At 43.9% G+C, this 22,946-nt stretch overlaps 1 protein-coding gene across 1 annotated transcript in view; it reads right to left on the reverse strand.

The window, feature by feature from the left end:
- Positions 1-22,946, reverse strand: part of ABCG5 (ATP binding cassette subfamily G member 5) — a 438,604-nt gene that overhangs the window by 223,347 nt on the left and 192,311 nt on the right. The window contains exon 5 of the mRNA XM_044073759.1: positions 11,490-11,622. Coding sequence (XP_043929694.1) covers positions 11,490-11,622 — 133 coding nt within the window. The remainder of the gene's footprint in view (positions 1-11,489; positions 11,623-22,946) is intronic.

The following is a 22,946-nucleotide window of genomic DNA, read 5'->3' on the forward strand; positions in this document are numbered from 1 at the left end:
ACTAACCCCCCTCCACACACACTAACCCCCCTCCACACACACACTGAGCAGTTGCAGGATTCAAACCCCTACCTAAGTATGTTATGACATTCATGACAGACGCATTAGCGGAACACGCTATTCGTATTACTGGAAGGTTTCCCTTCTCCTGCTGTACTTATAGGGTGCTGACATCATCACTGTTTAGAAAGGGGAATGTGCATCCTGTAGTGTGTTCTCCTAGTTGCCAAAAGGGACATTTACTTCATACAGAATTGCACACACACTGAGCATTTGCAGAATTCAAACCCCTACCGAAGTATGTTATGACACACTCAAGACAGACGCATTAGCGGAGCGCGCTATTCGCATTACTGGGAGGTTTTCTGTCTCCTGCTGTACTTATAGGGTGCTGACATCATCAGTATTTAGAAAGGGGAATGTGCATCCTGTAGTGTGTTTTCCCAGTTGCCAAAAGTGACATTTCCTTCACACAGAATTGCACACACACCAACCCCGCTCACTCATACACTGAGCGTTTGCAGGATTCAAACCCCTACCTAACTATATTATGACACTTGAGGGAGACGCATTAGCAAAGCGCACTATCCGAATTACTGGGCATCTGTCCTGCACCTGCAGTATTTATAGGGTGCTGACATCATTATTTCTACAGAGGTATGTACATCTAGTACTACCTGTCAGGTGGGGGATAGCATATATATGCATTTGCAGCCACCTACTTCAGGGTCAGATATGCACATCAGCACTGGCAGGTTATGTTCTATACCATGCTTCGTGACCACAGGACCTGTAACACACAACACAACCAGTTTGGACCACCCCTCCCACATCCAGGACACACACTTTGCTTCCCTGGGAACAGTGCCAAGATATGCAGGTGTTCACATACACCATTCCAGTTGTTAACGTCAGGTACAGGTATATTGTGTGTGGGAACTACTCAGGCCTCTACAACATTACCCTACAGCCACTACAATTTGTGAGTCCATGTGCTATGGCAGAACCACTCACCACAGCCACAAGGGGGAATACATGTTGCACCTGACCATCTGCAACATGGGTACTCACTGTTCCACACCAGAGGTAGACCACCATTGTTGATATCTGACCATACCAACCTTTCCCTGGACATCCATATCCCATCACCACCCCCAGGCAAGATTGTCACTGCAAACAAAGTGTATTTATCAAAAGCAGACTTTACACTTGTGAAGACTGGGGTGGAAGACTTCAAAGGACCCATGCTGGGGGAGTATACAGGCCACTCTGCATAATCCTTGACAATTGCATTCTATGAGCATGTGGAAGGTTTGCATTGATCATGCTATCCCAAATATACCCATGACTCCTCCACAACAGGACACCTGTCAGGTGTACACCAGCCATATATGAGCTGTCCAACAGACAGAGTGAGCTAATACATTGCAGAGCAGTAGCCCACAGAGGGAGGACATCTCTGAACAGTACTGGCACGACACTTCAATCCCTCATAATCATCACGACAAAGTGTTGACAGTGAAATTGTCCAGACAATGCAGATAAGGCTCCCCCCAGTCTGTTATTGATGCCCACTTACTGTTAGAGGTCCTCACCAACCCTCTTCCAGCACACACCAACAACATGGATGTGGCTTAGCAAATTCAACCCCTGGGATCTCCACTGTGTCCCTGCTTGATGGAGGCACAGCACACTAGCCTCACACAGTGCCTTATGTGACCTACTTTACAGTGGCACAGTAGCCTACTGTACTGGGGAGGCAAACGCCAAGCACACTGTGGCTAAGCTGTCATTCCCTAGGGCAAACAGCCTAGTGTTGACCTCTACACCCATATGTTTAATTGTCAGATGCACAATATATTTTGCTGATAGACTGTTTGCAGGTCTTTATTGCCATAGCATTCCCTGTTTCTATGAACAACTTGTGTATCTGTGGAAGATGTTTGAATATGAGAGGGATCCACTATATCACTTATGTCTCTGTAGTCATTTAACTGTGTGCACTGGGCAGATTGCTGTAATGTGGTTGGTTCCTGGAATAACACGTACAAATACCAGATATGTGTGGCCAACTGCTAAACTGAGATTTGGCTTAAGTGTGTGAGCATGCCCAGTTCAGGCTTTCCATGGCATGTTGTCTGACATATGTCTCATTTACCAAAGTGTGCGAGCATGCCCAGTGTGAGCTTTCCATATGTTGAACTCTGCAGCCCACCACATTTGTGGATGAGTGTGAGCTTCAACAATATCTCACGTTTATGGTTGTGTGTTGTGTGTCATGTTGTGTAGTTACTGTCCAACTGCTTTGTGTCTGAACACAACAGGGATTATACTGTGCCTGCAGGGTTTGCATGGGATACTTTGCATACAGTTGTCAACATCCTTTCATACTGACCTAACACTGTAGTACCGTATAGTGTACTGGTTCAGTACTTTCACTGTGGTGGACAGTATCCTGGGCTTTAGTCCTATCACTGCTTTACATTTCCATAGTGAGCACAACAGCCTGGTTAGGGGCCAGTTGTGCACATCTGACCATGTTGCAATATGTTCAGATATGAACTACTTAAACCAGGCTTATCCAACATTGGTAGTGTATTCCACAACATAGGTGTACATTGGCAAACACTAGCGATGTGCCCTAGGCCATTTCTAATGCTAGTCGGAGAGTGTGTTTGTCCTTCAACACACATTGTAAGTGGAGTTTGCCATGACATATGTCATGGTTAGTATACTGTGCCTCCGTCTACCCGTGACATAACAGTGATACCCACGGTAAACCTACCATCTCCCATCTACTCATCAAGATTCCTCTTGAGGAGAGTCGATGAGTGACTCTCTGGCTAACCTGTACTGGGAGTTTACTCAAGAGTGGGGGTGGCTTCTGTGTTATGGATCATTCAGTACAGCTTGTCCTATGTATGTCAGTGCTGGGGTTCAGGTCTCTCATGTGCATAGCTCACTGCCATTCAGATTGTACAAGGTGCAGCATGTTCATTGATTCCAGCTTGGACATGGCTTTATACATCAGGCACAGCTTGCCTCTGGGTGGGCAGTATGGCAGTGTGTGGAGCTGCTGTTTGTTTAATCAGGCAACACATGGCATCTGTTCAAGCTCTTTGATACTCCTGGTGAGGTACTTTTGGGGACTTTACAGTTGATGGAGGTGTCTGCTGAGGTACATCCCACAGGGGCTATTGTAGTCAATTGTAACTCTGATGAAGGATGACTGCAGAGCCACAATGACCTCCCCTTATCTAGATCTGACAACCTTCATGATTAGGTGGGTATATGGTATGTTTCTGTAAACACTACAGCCACATGCTTGTCCAATGCAGGATATCTATCAACTTGTGTCCCCAGGTCTCTCATTACATGTTAAGTACTTAATGGGTTAACACCTATGTGGTAATTGGTGGGCACTTACTTTATATCCACAGGGGTTGACTATACACTTTTGTGCAATTAGCTTGCTAACATGGCTATGGCACCAGTTGTCTGTTTCTATGTGGCCCTTTTGTGGGATGCTTGTGTCAGCAGGAGGGTCAGATATGGTGGCCAGTTTGTAGTCCTCTGCAAACTTGTTCAGACACAGTCCTTCCATGTTGGCCTGTACCTATGGGACATATATACCAAACGAGGGAGGTCCCAGGACCAAGCCTTGTGGGATGCCAGTTATATCTGGTTTGTAGTCTGACATGGCTGCAGCATGTCTGACCATGTCAGTTCTGTCCTTGTTCTGGTTTGCAACCCCTCTACTGACATAGGGGTTTATATTTAAGCTGGTGAGCTTATCTATAATGAACACGTGGGGTATTGTATGGAAGCCTTTGCAAGGTCCAGCTACGCTGTGTGGACCACATTGCCCTCATCAATGACCTTAATGACCGTTTCAAATGAGTCAAACATGTGTAAGGGGCAGGATCTGCACTTAAGAAAGCCACACTGGGTAGGGTCCGGTGTCAGTAGGTCCCCAATATCTTTATGTCTGCGGTACATGCTGATCCTTTCCATAGCTGTGCAGACCAAGCTTATCAGGATTCTGGGGTGGTAGTTTGCAGTATCCATTCGGGCAACACCTTTGTTGAGAAGGACCACTGTTGTTGTACACTGCTCTTTGGGTACATATCCTGTGGTAAGGCTGACATTGAGCAGTAGTGTGATTTGGCATTCCATTCTTCTTGGAGTCCATGTTGGACTCAGCCCAGGACACCATCTCATACCATTGCTGCTGTGTGTTTTGCTTTGTAGATGCTGGCTGTTACCTCAGCATCTGCAATGTCAGGGGGCCAGCAGTCTGCTGGGATAGTTATTTTGCTTTTTGGGGGGGGGGGGCTTGCACTGCACCTGTCAGGTTGGATGTTGGCAATCTGTGTGTGTGTTTGGTATGTTGTTTGTAATATTTGAGTGATTCAGAGCATATCTGTGAATTCCCAACAAGGTTCCTACCATCAGTTAAGAAAGCCTTGTGATTATCCTTAGTGTCCTGTACAATTTGTATCTTCATAGGTTCATAGGTTCATACTAGGCTATCCACCCTAGGGCATTTATAAGCCTAGCCAGAGTGTGTGTGGCTTTCGCCACCCCTTGCTATGTGAATATTATGGCCATTTATGATTTACTTTACTGTGCCTCTGTCTGGACGTGACACAGTGAAGACCCCCAGTGTACATCTATGATCATCCATCCACTTGGCAAGATTCCTGTTGAAGAGTGTCAGTGAGGGGCTCTGCCTAACATGGAGTGGGATTCTGTTTCAGGGTGTAGGGAGCCTCTGGGTTATGTATCTGTCCCTCCAGCACATCCTATTTCATTATGTGTTGAGGTTGACATCTCTTACTCTCACAGCTCTGATGGCTTTGGGTTTTCTGGGGTGGAGCATGTCCATTACTCCTGTGTTGGATATGGCCTTGTACAACAGGCATACAACACCTCTGTGTAGGCAGTATGTGATTGCATTCAGCTGGGGTGTCTACAGCCAGGCAGCATATAACATATATTTGAGACTCTTTAGCCTCTTGGTGAGGTACCTTTGAGGTCTTTCTAACTGCTGCAGGTGTCGGGTAAGGTACATCCCAAATTAGGCATTGTACTAGATTATGGGTCTGATAAGATAACAGTATAGGGGCACAATGACCTCTGTTGACATAGATGTGAATCCTTTCATGATATGTGTCCAATATAGACAGTCTTCCTAGCCACGTTGGCAATGTGAGTGTCACATAACAGGTTACTGTCCACTTGTGTCCCTAGGTCCCTGATTACTCCTTCCATACATATTGGATTACCACCTATGTGGTAATTTGTGAGTACCTTGTTTGATATTTGGTGAGACATTCATACTGTCCAGTGTCTTCAGGACGGCTGGGTGGGGTTCCTGTGTGTGAGAGTGTGGTCTGTAGCATGCTACAGACTGTACAGCAGTTTTGCCTACAGTTAGTTGCACATGGGTGGTCTCCGATGCTTCGTGCATTGTCAGTTACCTGGACGTATGGGTGTCTGTGCTGAATATGGATACTCCCCGTCCTTTTATGTTCTGGTCCAGGTTTTGGGGCCATAACGCATGATATGAGGTATAACCTGGTAGTGCTGGTGTGCTGTCAGGAGGCTTGCTGCAGGTTTCTGTCACTGCACGGACATAAATGTTCTCCATACTGGGGAGGGCCTTGGGAGCATGCATATTGAGGTTTACACGTCTGGCATTGGTCAGCATTACCCTTATGTTTCTTTCCATTTATGTTTTCTAGGGTGGTGGGTTAGTCTTTTCAGCCTTGCCTACAAAAGGCTCTATGGAGGTGGCAAAAGCCTTATCCAATATCCAGACACCCAGGGGTAACAGGTGCAAGCCATCCCTGGAACAGCAGCGTGGCTTCTCAAGCATGACATCCCAAGCAGACAGACATTGGATCCCCTTGGAATGACACCAGTAATTGTGCCACTTGTTAAAGCTGATCATTCTGTGTTTGTACTGTGGCATCATTCTTGGTGAAGGTAGGATGCTGCAAACGGTCAGTGTCATACCGGCCTGGACTACATAATCGGAGAGCTCATCTATGTCTCTTTTCATGTAGTCCAGGGAGGTACATCTCAGGTCATTCACGCCAGCATGGACAATGACTGCATCATATTTCTACTTGCTTTGGGGTGACCTGCATGCTTGTGTTATGTGGCGTATTGTAGCAGCCTACAGGCAGCTTACTGTACCCTTTCCCTTGTTCAGTCTGGTGAGCGGGACAGCAGTGTGTCTGACTATGGAGTCACCTATTACAACTGTATCAGGCATGTTGTTTCTCCTTCTGGCCTGTGACTGTTTGGCACACTAGCTTTGTGTACTATGTGTTGCATGTGCTATGTTTGGAGGTTGTGGTTGCTTGGGTGTCTGCTTTGGAGGCCTCTGTTGGTGTGGTGTGTTTGTAATTAGGGCCTCCGGGAATGTTTTTCTGTGTTTATGTCTTTGGTTTGCAGTTGTGATAGGTCTATGTGGGACTGGGTTTGTGGTGTGTGTGGTTACCTTCTCATCCTGACTAGTTTTGACAGTACTGAGTTGAGGGAGCTCAGCCTCCGGTTTGGATAAATGGTTGCATCTCTCACATATATTTGTATTTCTTGGGGGGAGTTGAGGGTTGTCTGTGTACTTGGGGCAGGTGTAACATTGCCTCAAGATTCACAGATTCAACTTGTTGTAGCTGGCCTTAGCGGATTGTATGTGTGGACATATTTTATTGCCATACTACTGATCAGTGATTACTTCCCTTTTTATGTTTGCTCTATCATGTAGTAGCTTCCTAATTCTCTTGCATGGTTTGGTAATGGCTGGAGTCCACCCTGCCAGATGCCTGCGTGTATGGCATTGTGTCTTGGTTTTATTTGGGATTGCATAATCCAAGCATTCCTGGCAGTGTTCATGGAATGCCTGTATAACAGGTTCTGAGGTGTGGCCCATATTTTGCACCTGCACAGGGCCTTTAATGGATTCCACATCAGTTTGGAGGAGTGCAACTTTTGCTTTACACATGTGTTTCACTGTGGTTTTCTGGCCAGGGACTGTGGTCAGGATGTGTATATCCAGTGTGATTACTCTATGGTCTGGTCTTACCAGTGAGGGATACACTTCTCATCTTGCCATCCAGTACCCATGTTGCTGATTATCACATCCAGTATGCTTACCCCTCTTGTGGGAGTGGTACATTGTTCCTGGGCATTTTGGTTTATGGATTCTAGGAACTTTTGTCCTACAGTGTTGGAGCTAGTATAATGCTCCCAGTCTATGTCTGGGTATTTTCAGTCACCCAATATAATGTGATTTGGAGGGCTTGATATATTCATGTATTCCAAAATAGGCCAGGTGCAGTTCCTGGTGTTAGGACGGTAGTCTGTAGCAAGCTATAAACTGGGAGGCAGTTTTAGCCACTGTTACTTGACCATGGCTAGTCCATGCTGCTTCTTGTTGTGGTACCAACATGGGGGAGTGGTTATCCTTGACAATTATTGCTAGTCACCCTCCTTTTGCAGCTTGTTCCATGTTTTGAGGCTGTACAGCACAGTATGAGGTGTAACCTGGTAGTGTTAGGGTGCTGTTGTGAGCCTTGACCCAGTTTTCTGTTACAGGACAGATATCAACATTCTCCATACTGGGGGAGTTTAGACTGCATGCATCTTGCTGTTTAGACTTCTGGCATTGGGTAGCATTACATCTAGGTTCTTATCCCTTGTGATACCTATGGAGGTGGGTTTGTGTTTTGAGCCTTACCTATTCAGGGCACGCTGTGGGTAACAACAGCCTTTGCCAGTATCCATAAGGCCTGGACTGATAGGTGCACACCACCCCTAGCAGGTGGAGCATCATATCATGCTCAGCATGTCATCCCAGGCTGGCACACATTGGATCCCCTTTTACTAACTGCAATACTTCAGCCAATTATTGCAATTGATCATCTCATCGTCATATTGTGGCATCATGCTTGGTGAGGGTAGGATGTTAGTCAGGGTCATCAAGTGTGCATATACTACATGGTGTTACATTGCTTAACACATGGCATTCATGCCTCGGGTGGTGCTGCAGGGCTGCCTCTGTCGGATGCACATACTACACTCCCTGTACATGTTTGAGAGCAGGTTATGTCATTTTAGGCATCCCTGTTATTATATGAGTGAGTCAGAGAGGGGTATCATTCCCAGGGTTCCTACTGAGCCAGTGTATGTGCTATGCGTTGCCTCTTTGCTAAGGCCAGGTCATACTGGGCACGCCTCCTTCTGCCTACTGGGGCAGGCTCAGGTTGTTCCTCCTCCGAGTCACGCTCTGCCTGTGATGGCCTTGGCAATGGTGGGGGGCTGTTTGACCTGGCCCTATGCTGGTCCTACTGCAGCTGGTTTTGTAAGATCATATTATGTAGCATAGCACATACCATGACAATTTGGGTACATGTAGTTGGTGAGTACTGCAAGGCTCCACCAGATGTGTCCAGACACTGAAACCGTGACTTGAGCAGCCCAAACACACGCTCTATTACATTACGTGTTTGTGCGTGTGCCTCATTATGGCGTTTCTGTTCAGGTGTGTGTGCATTTCTGATGGGTGTCATCAGCCATGGCTCCAGTGCATAACCTGCATCCCCCACTAGGTGTCCATGTGGGATGTCCCCATTGGCAAATGTCTGGTACAGCTGCGTCAAATGCCAGATATGGGAATCATGGTAGCTCCCAGGGCAGCCAGCACACACATTCATTATTATGCCCTGGGCATCACACATGACCTGGCAGTTGATGGAGGGGAAGCCCTTGCGGTTAATGTAGGCCCTACCCCGCTCACCGGCTGGTGCTTTGATGCGTATGTGCGTGCAGTCTATTGCACCCACTACCTCAGGGTATTCCGCTGTTTGCTGGAAGAGACGCATATTGCTGGCCAATACCTCACGGGCATTGGGGAAATATACATGATCACCGACATGTGCTGACATGGTATCCAGGAACTGGTGCAGTACCCTGGAGGCTGATGCCTGTGATATCCCCATCATATCACCAGTTGGTCTCTGAAAGGTACCTGTTGCTAGTATTCTTAGGCCAACACATACCTTGGTTTCCACTGGGATGGGTTCCCCTCTGTTGGTTCTGTGTGTGAGGCGTGGCCTGCACAGCTCGACAATTTGCTGCAGGAGGTCTCTGTCCACTCTATAGCGCTCTACTATCTCCAGCTCATGTAACCCGTGGTAGGTGACCCTGGGCCTGTACACTCTTCTCCGTCTCCTCACTGTGGGTTGTCTGGCACCATTTGCATTGTCACCACCCTCAGCAAGTAGCCCATGTCTCCTTATGACAGCTATGGCAGCCCCTAGCATTTCTGCTCTGAGTTCAGCTTTTTCAGTTTTCACTTCTAATAGCTTACTCCTGTCTTGCAGTGTCTCTTGAGAGAAACATCCTGCACTGCTGTTTGCAGAGTTTTAAGTGCTTGGCTGAGCTACTATTCTGCCTGTGTAATTGCCTGCTTCTAATTGTTTTCACCTGCTAGCTCCAGCAGTATTCCCTGCTAGATTCCTACTAATTCTGTTGCTTCCTTTTTCCTTTCTGTTTCCTCAGGGGGGGAGCAACGCGCATACCAGCAGAAACACGCTCACAGTGGCTTACACGCGCGCACACAGGCTTACATGGTTTAGAATCGTCTTATTCGGGTTAAAACGCGCGCACACCAGCGCAAACAGTCTTACAAGTCTGCCAACAGGCTCCCAAATGCTCAGTCTGCCTTACACGCGTGCACACTGCCCTACTCGCGCCTCATGGCACGCACACGTGCGCATGCACACCCAGCAAGAAACTTTGGTGTAAGCAACAGTGTACACCTTCCATTTCTTGACTTTCCCATGCTTATCTTGTGGCACTCCATGATATGTCTGACATCTGTCATGTAACACTGACCTCCAACGAACTGCATTTCTTTCTGCCATTCCCCCCTGTGATGTCACCTATCTCCTACTCTATTCCTTCCCCTTATGTATCTCTTACACTACTCAGAATGTGCTCATTTGCTACGTGACAGTGGAATTCAGTATCCTAACACTCATTTACATCAGATTGCCTACTAATGCTTAGTTACATGCCTTAGACTCAGCTTCCCCCCTTAGCAACCACTAAACAGTGGCCATGTTGTTTTTGGTCTGCTGGTCCCTGCATTGTAAATCCATGTATTGCATAAAACCCACATTTGTGGGTTTATAACCTTCATTTTTATGTTTTATACAGTGCAGCCCGTTTGCGCGGGGCTGCGCTGCGTTTAAACATCGGCGATCGCCGAAAAAAAAATTATTTATTTCTTATATTTGCATCAGGGTACCTTGCCAATGGCTACATATTTGGCCATTGGCATGCTGCCTGACACATATGCACCCTTTATTTGGAGCTGACATGGCTCCATTGTGTTTTTTGCAGAAACGTACTCAGTCGTCAACTGAGTACATTTCTGCAGCTAAAACGGCTCTTACACGGGCTGCTTTGGGCTTTCTGGATCGCTAATCTACCTCATTTGCATGCCTTTTGGCTGCAAGTGAGGTGATTAGCATATCCACGCCCACTCCGTGTAAGAGACGTTTTAGCTGGTCTCTTACACGGAATTTAGGGCTGTTCCTGGATCACAAGGGCTGCATGGAGTCTTACACTACTCTTAGACTCCGTGCAAGCCTTCGTGAATCCTGCCTAGTGTTTTAAAAGAGACTTATACTAATGGAAAAAGTCCGGGCGACCGGACCGTTTTCCATTAGTATAAGTCGATTTACAACATGCATGCTGGCCAATCAGCGTGCACGTTTTGGAATATTAATGGGGGGTCATGGTATAATGTAAAATAAACCCTAGCTGTGCAATTTCTTTGCTATTTAGCCTGTTGAATGATGCTATGGGTTTGTATAACACTTTATGTTACTTTCAGAAATTGTCTTCCTCATCTTGTTCATTATATTTAGATAAAGCCCATAAAGCAAAGCACATGTAGCTGTATCATATTTAATTATGATTATTGCTGTGAATCTAAATATCTGGGAATGCATACTAGTGTACAGGCATGAAAGACAAGAAACATAACCCAGCTGGCTGACACAATGTGAGTTAAATCTGAAGCCTGGTTAGCTGGGGCAACCAAACATTTTTATACTTTAGGTAGTTTAACATAGATGGGCTATCAGCTGCTAACTAACTTCATCCTCTTGTTCTTGGTTTAAGTATTTCAGTTTTTACTTGTAAACTGTGTGGCACAGAACAAGTCATTTAACCAGACAGCAGTCCTGGGCCACCCTGTAAAATAATGCAGTTGTATTAACTGAATTCAAGTTGCAAACAAATAGAATTACACAAAAGTAATAATAAATAAATATTAAGGTCAGCAGTGTAATGGAAACCACAGATAAATGATACTATCTGTAATGTCATTAATAGCTTTGATATGTTACAAAGCACTGCAATGTTTTGCAATGCCTTATATGTTTACAACCATCTGATGCACTTACTCGGATCTTGTAAGAGCTGTGCTGCAATGGAAACACGTCTTCTTTCGCCACCTGAAATTCCTCGAAAAATGCGACCACCAATCACATTATTTGCAACATGGTTCAGACTGAGCTCAGTTAGGACTGAGCCTACCTGCGACACAAAAATTGAAAAAAAAAAAAAAAAACTCACTTAAAGCAAGTATAGAATATAATGTATTGTGCTTCACAGCTGTCTATAACAGGACAATAACAGTTTCTCTGTGCGACAATTTAAGACATTTTTACATTCATAGAAAAATGTAAATACAATGTTATTATCATCAACCAGTTCCATCGATCTAACTGCTTTACCTCCTGCTGTAGCTTATGTGTACCCACCCACTACTTCCTAAGGAGATCATGTGATCATGTTTTTACAATCATTTCAATAAACATTAAACTCTCTTTAAGATAATATTTAAAAACATTACACATCTACTAGGTTTCTCTCTGAGGGTGTGATAAAGATGCAGCAATAGGCACTGGAGGGAGTGATGTTTGCCATGCTTTTTATGTAGTCAGGAGGAGGCTGTTATAAGCCTTGCTCCTTATGCCCTGCATGTTGAAAGCTATGATTTGAAGTGAGTACAGTGTTATTAATGGTTGATTATTTTGAATTCCATACAACAGCTCTCACCAATCAGTTCAGACAAGCAACAGAGACATGTCCTAAAGTAACCATTTTAGATCTTTCAAGTATATACTACAAAATATTAAAACTGAGACGGCACTAACCATTTCACAGTTAATGTATTAAGTGACCTCTAGGCAAAACAGTTTTGTATAAAGTGACAGTCAAGGTTACAAGATAACAGCACAAAGTGTAAATATTAAAAGAATGGAATTCATAAAAATTTGCAGCATCTTGGTAAGTGAATTTGTGCTTCAAACAGATACTCACTATCATACCTCTCAACTGTCTACATTTACACACAATGTCTAGATTTTTGCCTCATATTTTTAGTATGTTATTCATAAAATGTGTGGTTTTCTGGCAAATCACTGAAGATTGAAGTAATTAAATAATGACATATTTTTTAGTTTTAGACTTCATATTCTTCAGAAAATAAATGCAAACATGAATCCGGTTATTATAGCAGCTTTGTAAGTTTATAAGAGCAATATTTAAAATTTGCCTGTACTTTTGGGCCTTTGTCCCCCATTATTTTATGCTTTGTCCAGATTTCTTGGACTAAGAGGTTAAGAGATATGTTCACAATGTGTGTGCATTTCAGAAAAGTACATCTGCATGATGTGGCTAGGCCAAGCAGCACAGTTGGTCATGGTATATGCTAATGTCTGTATAATGACATAGTCATGGGCTACATTATTAAAATGAGCATCTCCATGTATGCTAATGAGAACATGCAAGATGCTGGAGCAATTCACAAATGTATAAAGGCCTGCTGCATGTTTCAACCCGGTTGAATGCTCGTGTTCAAATTGACTAAACTGTGAAGTCATTTTAAAGGGGTTCAGCAGCAGTCATAAATATGTGTCTGCCAGAGATTCTTATTGCTGCTGCCATGCCTGGTTGTGAATGACATCACCCCCTGAGGCACAGAGTCATTTGACTGTACTTAATGTTTCATAGACTTTAAGACACCAACATTGTGGACTGATACCATATAGATAGGGACATCATTTACGATACTGTAGACATGTATCAGAGCTCATGAGAGTTGTGGGGTAGATATCCAAGTGGATACTAAGGTATGTGTGGCTTTACCTATACATCTGCTACAGGCAACTTTCAGCAGTCTACTAAGGACACAGTGCAGGCATCTCAAGCACTTGCCTCAAGAACATGCCTCCCAGCTGCCACTCCTGCCATCATTACCTACTGGATGCAGATTTTCCAAAATCAGATGGCGGTAGATCCACAGTGTTTGTGCTGGATAAATAATCACCTGTGAATACAACAAAGTACAACATATCTAGTGAAAGTATAACCCAGCGCATGAAGTATATATGTAACTGAGTTTTGCAAATATAAACATGATAAAATGCAGCATTTTATATGCATTCCTTGTGCAGATGGCTTTGGATGTTGAACCATGATGTCTCTGTATACCATAAGTCAGACAAATTTAAAAAGTTTGAAAGTGACTTAATGGTGCAGAGGGTTTACAGGTGTTGATACACAGAAATAGGTCTGCATAGATGGGTATAACCAATAGATTGTCTCTAGGACCTGTCCAACTTTGTCCTAATATCTAGTACCACATTGTGAAACACAACAGAGGTGCCATTCCCATTGGCAGAGGCCGAGAACTTCTTCGTTTCCATGAAAGGTGTTTCGCTCAATGGCTGCTCACCTGTTGCCTAATGTTCCCCTGCCAACAATTATGCACTCTTCTGGGCACCAGATAAAATAAAAGTAGTCTGCAGTGTACCAGTTTATAGCTGCAGTTCTGGCCACTGTTTGCCATAATATCCTCCCAAGCATTGACCCAGTTAGTCAGATCAACTGTATACAAGCCAAAGTAACATCATCCATGGAGTTGGAGGACCTGGAGCAGCACCTCATTCTATGCATCCAAGACTGAGCCCTGCAGTGCACTGTGGACATGTTAACAGTGAACATTTTAAGAATTTATTCCAGATGCCACATGTTGTGTACAGCCAGAATGAAAAATTATATGATGTCCTCTGTTGGTTTCTTGCTGTTACTTGCATTTACATGGATGCATACTATTTATTGTGACCAACTAGTCTTATTACTGTATTGTACTGAGCACAATAAATACACAGACAACTGCTTCAGTTAATAAGTTTTACTGTTACATTCTCTTTTCGGATCTACAAGCATAGGTTCATAGGTAGGTACTAGGCTATCTGCCCAAAAGCATTTATAAGCCTAGCCGGAATGTGTTGCTTTTGCTGCCCCCTTAGATTAGTTCCCTTTGCCTCTATCCAGCAGACCCTCTGACGTGATCCCCGGGGTAAACTTCCTGTTTCTCATCCACTCTTGATGAGTGGATGGGAGATCGTAGGTTTACCCCGGGTATCACTTCTGTGTCACTGTTAGACAGAGGCACAGTATACTAACCTCAAAAAAGGGCATAGCAAAATAAATTTAAAATGGGTGGCGAAAGCCAAACACATTCTGGCTAGGCTTATAAATGCCCTAGGGCAGATAGCCTAGTATGAACCTATGAACCTATGAACCTATGAACTCGTCAAGGTTGCTCTTGAAGAGTGTTAGTTTGGAGCTCTGCCTAATGTAGATTGGAATCTTGTTCCAGAGCATGGGAAGTCTCTGGGACAGGAATCTATCCCTCCAGCACGTCCTATTTATTGTTGTGGTGAGGTTTAGATCCCTAGAGCATGTGGCTCGAGGGGATATGATTTTCTTTAGGTGGAGCATGTCCATCAATTCTGGGGTGGACATGGCCTTGTATGTCAGGCAGAGATCACCTCTGAGTAGGCGGTATGCAACCGAGTACAGCTGGAGTTTCTTCAGTCAAGCTGCATAGGGTATCTGCTTGAGGCCAGTGATACTCTTGGTGAGGTACTTCTGTGGTCTTTCCAGCTGTTGCAGGTGTCTTGTAAGGTACATCCCAAATGGGGCATTGTACTCTATGATGTGTCTGATGAGTGATGCATAGAGGGGCACAATGACCTCTCTTGATCTGGATGCAAACCCTTTTGTGATGAGGTGGGCCACATAGAAGGATTTTCTAACCATTTTGGCAATGTGATTATCAAAGGAGAGATTACTATCTACTTGGGTCCCCAGATCTCTTATTTCATCTTCCGTATTTAGGGAGCTACCACCTATGTGGTAATTTGTGGGTACTTTGTTTTTTCCAAAGGGGATGACTATGCACTTTTTGGCATTTAGCTTGAGGCCATGGTTTTGACACCAGGTATCTGTCTCAATGAGACACTTTTGGAGGATGTCTGTGTCAGCCGGAGAGTCAATTATAGCCCCTAGTTTTCAGTTGTCTGCGAACTTGGTCAGTCATAGTCCTCCTGTGCTTGCCTGTACCGCTGAGAAGTGTATGCTGAACAGGAGGGGTCCTAGGACTGAGCCCTGGGGAACGTCACTTGTAATCGTTTTAGAGTCAGACCTAGCTCCCAAAACTCTTACCATGTGGGTTCTGTCCGTGAGCCAGATGGCAACCCATCTCATGATGTAGGGGTTTATGTTCAGGCTGGTGAGCTTGTCTATAATACCAGAATGGGGAATGGTGTTGAAGGCCTTTGCAAGGTTTAGATAGGCTGTGTGGACCACCTTTCCCACGTCTATAGCCTTGGTAACTGTCTCAAAGAAGTCCACCAGGTTTAGGAGGCATGATCTGCCCTTAACAAAGCCGAACTAGGTAGGGTCCATTGTTTGGAGGCTCCCAATGTCTCTGATAATGAGATCCATGATGATGCACTCCATAGCCTTTCAGACCAAGCTAGTCAGGCTTATAGGGCGATAGTCCCGGGGTCTGTTATGGCTCCACCTTTGTGGAGTGGAATAACCATTGCTGTGCACCACTCTATGGGCATGTAGCCTGTGGAGAGTCTGAGTTTGAACAGTGTGTTTAGGTGAGGGGTTAGTTCATCGTTGAGCTCATGTAGGACACAGCCTGGGACACTGTCCGGTCCCATTGATGCTGTGTTTTTGGCTTTGGAGAGGGCTGTTTTAACCTGAATGTCTGTGATTTCAGGGGCACTACATTCTTCTGGTATGGTTATGAGCCCTTTTGGGGTGGGAGGGGGGTGAAGTTTGCACTGAACCTGTCTGCCAGGATGTGTTTTTGATATTGGTCGGTTCAGTGTATTTTGTGCCATTCTGCACTAACTCCAAGCAGATCTGGGAATTGCCACTTAGATTCTTGACATAGCTAAAGAATGCCTTGTGGTTTTCTTTGGAGTCTTTGGCAATTTTTCTTTCGAAGCTAGCCTTGGATGATTTTATAAGAGATCGTAGTTTCTTGCTGATAATGATCAGGGATGTCTTCCCCTCTTGGGATTTTACTCTTTTCTGTACTAGTTTCCTCCTTCTGTTGTATATCTTGTTTATGGCAGGGGTCCACCAGACTGGTTTCCTTTTCTTGAAGGAGTGAGTCTTGGTTTAGCTTGGGATAGCATGATCCATGCATTCTTGTAGGTGCCCATAGAGTGCATTAGTAAAGGATTTTGCAGCTTTGACAGCATTATCCTTTAGAATGGGGGATTTTAAACTTTCCACCTCAGTTTTAAGTAATGTGAAGCTTGCTTTTGAAAGGTTTTTCACAGTGGTTTCCTTGACTGGTGGTGGGGGCGGAATGTGGATATCCAGAGTGATTAGTTTATGGTCAGATCTAACCAGCGATGGGTTAACCTCTGGTGTGGAACACTGGTCGCCCATGTTGGTGATGACCAGGTCCAATATGTTGTCACCTCTGGTGGGGGTGTTGACCAGTTGATTCAGGGTGTTTGAGTTTATAAATTCTAGGAAATGTTGGGCAAGGGAGTTAGTACTTGAGTAGTTCTCCCATTTAATGTTTGGGTAATTGAAATCACCCAATATCAGGGTGTTTGGTAGGACCTTTATGTTTCCCAGTGTTTCCAAAAATGCAGAATGGGGGTCCTGGGACATGGTGGGTGATCTCTAGCAAGCTACAATTCGAATTGCAGTTCTGCTCATTGTTAGTTGCACGTGGATGATCTCTGATGCATCGTGCTGTGCCACTAACCTGGAGGTGTGGGTATCTATGATGAATATGGATATTCCCCCGCCTCTTGTATTTCGGTCCAGGTTTTGTGGCCAAAATGTATGGTATGAGTTGTAGCCTGGCAGTGCTGGGGTGCTCTCTGGAGCCATAAACCAGGTTTCTGTTACTGCACATATATTGATTTTCTCCATACTGAGGAGTACCTCCAGTGCATGCATTTTGAGGTTTAGACTTCTGGCATTGAGTAGCATTACCCTCAGTTTTTTGTTACTTGTGCTATTTACGGCGGTGGGTTTGTCTTTTGAGCCTTGCCTAAAAAAGGCACTATGGGGGTGGCAAGAGCCTTGGCCAGTATTTGAAAGCCTAAGAGTGACAGGTGCAAGCCGTCTCTAGCGAAGCAGTGTGGCTTGTCGAGCATGTCATCCCAGGCTGACAGACACTGGATCTCCTTTGAATGACACCAGAAACGTAGCCAATTGTTGAAATTGATCATTTTTTCTTTATACCGTGGTGAGGGCAGGATGCTACTCAGGGTCAGGGTCATACTGGCCTGGGCTATGTGATCAGAGAGATCTTCCATGTCTCTTTTCATGTAGTCCAGGAAGGTATGGCTCAGGTCATTCACACCAACATGGACAATGACAGAGTCTTATTTGTACTTGTTCTGGAGTGACCTGTCATGTTTTTTAAATAATATGTTTTTCCCACAAGACTAAGGGATTGGAGATTCAGCTTTGTTTGTTTACTTTTATTAGGTAGTTATAGTTCATATATCCATATGGTTAAGATAATCTAATCAAATTATACATATTACGATAGATTCAGGAACTTGGCAGCCATGATCCAGTCTTATCCAATTCTGCTCTCTTTACTGTGCCCATGCAACAAGCCCTGAAGCTTATTATCAATGAATGTGGTCAGGCAAGTGTACACAATGAGCAGTTCATCTTGGATGCAGGGGGGACCTGCAGGAAGACTGTATACGACTATGGTTTGGCCTCAAAGAAGGAGGTTCAGCAGTAGTACTCATCTTTTGAGCACATGCCCAGGGAGTGATCAGGATGAACTCACGTGCACAGTTGCGGCAAAAGAAAGAAGGTATGTGACAGCCCTACGTGGTCATGACACTGATATGTTGATCTAACATCTGACCCAAGGATACATATATGCATAGAACTTACCCTCTGGAAGGTAGAAAGGGAAGTATGATTTAGTAGGAGGGTAGAGGTAAAGGGGGTAGTCGGGACACACAAACAACATAAACAAGATTGCAAAGGGAGGTGATGACACAATCAGGATGTGGAAGACAATGGATAAGGTGGTATGAAATACACAGATATAAATTTCAACTAACTGAACAACACAGTACATAATGGCTGGGGTAGATAAAATTAGGAGTGCATCAACCACAAGCAGTTATGACATCAGCAGAGACTGACCACTGTGCCTGTACTATAATACAAGCTTCATGAAACAATCGCAAAACTGTAACAATGATGGGCATATGTGCAACCTCTATAGGACATGAATTGACAACCATTCATGCTTACACTGTGTAAAGCAATACATTTGCACATTGAGCTAATGAGACCAGCACTCTCAGGTAAGCACATGGCAGTTGGTGATCACTCATTTGCAAAAGGAAAGGGAAAAAGTACAAAAAGCATACAACTCTGAGGAGACCTGAACCCACAACCTTCCTCATTTACGCTGTACAAAGCATTACATTTACAAATTGAGATAGAGAGGCAGTGTGACAAATGCTGTCAGGAAATTATATAGCAGTTGATAATAACTTACTTGCAGAAAGAAAGGAAAAATGACAAATACAACCCTGTGGAATTTGAACCCACAACCATCCTTACTTATGCAGTATAAAGCATTGTATTTACAGCTAAAGCTACAGAGGCAGTATAGTGCATACTGTTGGTGAAGCATACAGCTGTTGGTTGTCACTCGCTTGCAGAAGGGAATAAAAAGAGTACGGTAACCCTACTACCCTGCGGGGATTTGAACCCACTATGTTCCTTACTCTGTATAAAGCACTACATTTACAAAGTGAACTGCAGAGACATTGGAGCAAGCATTGTCAGGAAAGCACACAGCAGTCGGTAATTACTCAAAGAAGGAAATAAAACAGAACAAAAAGCCTACAATCCTGAGTGGACTTGCACTCACAACCTTACTTATACTCTATAAAGCGCTACATTTATAGATTAAGCTACAGAGGAACTAAGGAAAACACTAGCAGGGAAGCACACAGTAATTGGCCATGTATTTTTCTCTTGCAGAAGGGAAGAATACGAGTGCCCACAATGAACCATCAAAAGACCACCTTTGGGTTCTACTCTATTATGCATGGGCATAGATGGCATTGTAATTTACTGCAGGAGGAAGTCATAACCCAAAGGTTGCACCATATATTGCATTTGCAAACTGCCACACAATGACACTCAGCTCATGTGCAGTTCTAACTGAAGCCAATACATATGTACGTATGAAATATCGCAGTCCATCTCTTCGCTATATAGTGAGCAGTGGCAGTTCTCAGTTGGCTACAGGCATCAACAATGTTCTTTTTGACCCATCACCCACAGTACAATAAAAAAAGAAATTAAATTTGGAAGCACTACATGGGGATGTGTGAGGTGTGTTTATTTTTTGACCAAGTCAGGTGTTGGAAATGGGAGCATAGGAAAGAGACAAAAAGGGAAACCAAACAGAGGGTAGAACAGAAGGTGAGAGAGCAAGGAATGAGCAGATGGAGATGGGGGAAGGTGGGGGAATTTTTTTATTTTTTTGGGACAGATGCCAATTTTTTCATACATTTAGAGAACATAAGTTGTAGAAGGAAGGAAGGAAGGAATGCATGCAAGAGGGTTAGGTTAGCTAGCAGATGAAGACAGACATGACTAATTTGGTGTGTGACAATCATAATGAGGGAGGAGGAACACAATGGTGAAAGAAACATCAGACAAACAAAGGGAAGACAATGGTGAGGGGAGAATTGAACAACCAACAGGGGTGGGCATGAACAGAAAAGGATGGGGAACACCAGTATGGGGGATAGGATGGGATATCTGCAGCTGCACTGTCTGCTAGATGTGACTCAGTGGGAGATTACTCACCATCCTGGGTATCACAGTGTTCTGTCTCAGATGGTGGGGACATTGCTAAACAGGGATGAGACTCAACAAGTCACTGAGTGCAGTTGTCCATCTGGCCAAATCAGGCATCCAACCTCCAGACAATAATTTTCCCCACAATATCTGCCAGCTGCCAGTGGGTGACAAATGTGACAAATATCCCCTCTACTGGTACTGCTATGGGCAGGTGCAGCTATTTTTTCTAGCACCTAGTGCAAGGATAGCTAAAGAAGGTGTAGGTAAAGCAGAAGAAGTGAATGTGACTATAGCAGTCTAGGACTCAGATATGCTGGGTGCTTCTGCTGGGTGTAGAGGTGCTGATGCTTCTGTAAGGTGCTAACAGGTTTTGCTATAGAAAATGGTGCAGGTCATGATGATGCTGAATATAAGAGCAAAATAAATTGACAGAAACAAAATAATAGAACAAATAAAAGTATGCCACAGAAAGGATAGCAACAAAGACAGTAGAGGAGAGACTAGTACAATACAGTATTGTTAAGCTTGCTGAGAGACAAAGCCATGAAAACATACTGAGAGTGCAGTGCAGTGCATTAGTACCGCACACATGCTGTTATTTTCAGTGCCTACTTTTCACTGTTGTATACATTACACGTATGTAAAGTAGCACAGCTATTCCTAACACTGAATGCAGCAGGCAACTTCATCTACTATTGTCACCTTTGGTGTTCACTGGAAACAAATCAGTTGGAATTTCTACCTTACATACATGATCTTAGTGTGATTCTGGATAGCAGGCTCACACTTCAGGTCCAAATGGCAATTGTCATGAGAACTTACTTTCACCTAATAACAGTGCCTGGATAAAGCAATGTCTGCTATTGTTAAGACTTGCTGATAGTGATGAATGCTTTGCTGTTGTCCCTTTCACACTTTACTGTAATGTTCTTCACCTAGGTATCTCACCCCCAGTCAGTGCAGAATTCGGCAGATGGACTGATGTCTGGTGCACTGAGAACTAATCATATTATACCAGTTGTGCAGAATTTGTGTGTGCTACCTGTCATGGCTCACTGCCTCTTTAAATTCTTGGCGCTCACCTTTCATGCCGTAAACGACCTGGGTCTTACCAACGTAAAGGAGCTGTTCAGATCCTATATCCCAGTGAGCAACTCAGAACACCAGACACAGGACTACTATTCATTCCAGAAGCTGGCTTTGAAAGTTCAGGCTGGATGCCTTTTTCTTATCTTGGCTGTCTCCTCTTAAATCAGCTACAACCTGAATTTGGGCATGTGCGATAGAATCCCTATTTCAAACAGCTCTGAGGTTTCATTTTGGGCAACTCTACTGTGAGCCTGACAGCAGTATTTATACCAGTTTTCATTTCCTAAATTTTAGATTACCATTGGCTTGTCATGTTATTATTTATTATCCAGAATTTTTATATTTTATTGCTAAAGTTATTACTATTACGATTCCATGTGTATTCTTTCTGCAAACACTTTCTTATAGGCATCAGACACCAAATAAAATAAATAATTTGCTGCAACAACATCCTTACAATTTCTCTAGATAAAAGGCATTATGCTTTTCACATGTAGCCATGTACGCAAAGTTATAAGAGCTGCAGTTATGGTAATCATTAGTATAAACTGTTTTCCTTTCCCTGCAGTCTATATTTTTGCATGGTCCAGCAAAAAATATTTAAGAAATTAGTCTGAAGAAGTCCACTGTTATTTGTGGATGAAAGTGTTAACTCTGAATAAAAGTTGTATGGTGTCTAAAGCTTTGCTTCATTTATTGTTGTTAGATATAATATACAAAATGCAAAAAAAAAAATCAACATAATAAAATATCAGTAAACAAACTTAAAGGTGATAAAGAAAACACAGAACAAGAAATGGGTATCAAATGAAATTTTAGAAACCACATCTGTCATCCATGCAATATTGACACTGACCCTGGAATTTAGAAAGGTTTACTGCAAGTGGTAAGCCCTATCACAAGTATCAAGCTCTTATGACCTTTTCTAATTCAGAGACCATCCTACTGCAGTGATTTTCCATGAGTGGAAAACTGACTGCAGAGGGTGGTCCCTCTAGCTATGCTACAGGATAATGAGAAACTCGAGGGCAGTGGCTAATTCATCCCTTTTACACTACTGAGCAAATTAATATGGTTGGCTATGTTAATTAACATGGCCAAAATATGGTGCTTACCTGTGCAAGTCAATGGGAGACACTGCATTGCAGGAAAGTGGAGTGAAGTTAAGCATTAATATAGTGGTGGTGCTATATATGAATGTCTTTTATGTATGTGTGCATGTCTGCAAGGGAATGAATGCAGTCAGATGACTCTGTGTGTGTGTGTGTGTGTGTGTGTGTGTGTGTGTGTGTGTGTGTGTGTGTGTGTGTGTGTGTCTGATGGTTAAAGTAGTACAGTTAGGTAGGGGATCGAGAGAGTGTGTGCGCCTCTGTGTGTCAGAACACGTGTGGGTGAATGGGTGTGTGCATTCTGGAGTACGATTGAATATGCGTGTGTGTATGTGTGTGCGTGTATTTATGTGGTGTGAGCTGAGTGTGTGTGTGTGTGTGTGTGTGTGTGTGTGTGTGTGTGTGTGTGTGTGTGTGTGTGTGTGTGTGTGTGTGTGTGTGTGTGTGTGTGTGTGTGTGTGT

The sequence above is a fragment of the Protopterus annectens genome, chromosome 6.part0 (assembly GCF_019279795.1).
Source record: "Protopterus annectens isolate FY-2018-M chromosome 6.part0, PAN1.0, whole genome shotgun sequence".
NCBI lineage: Eukaryota > Metazoa > Chordata > Ceratodontiformes > Protopteridae > Protopterus > Protopterus annectens.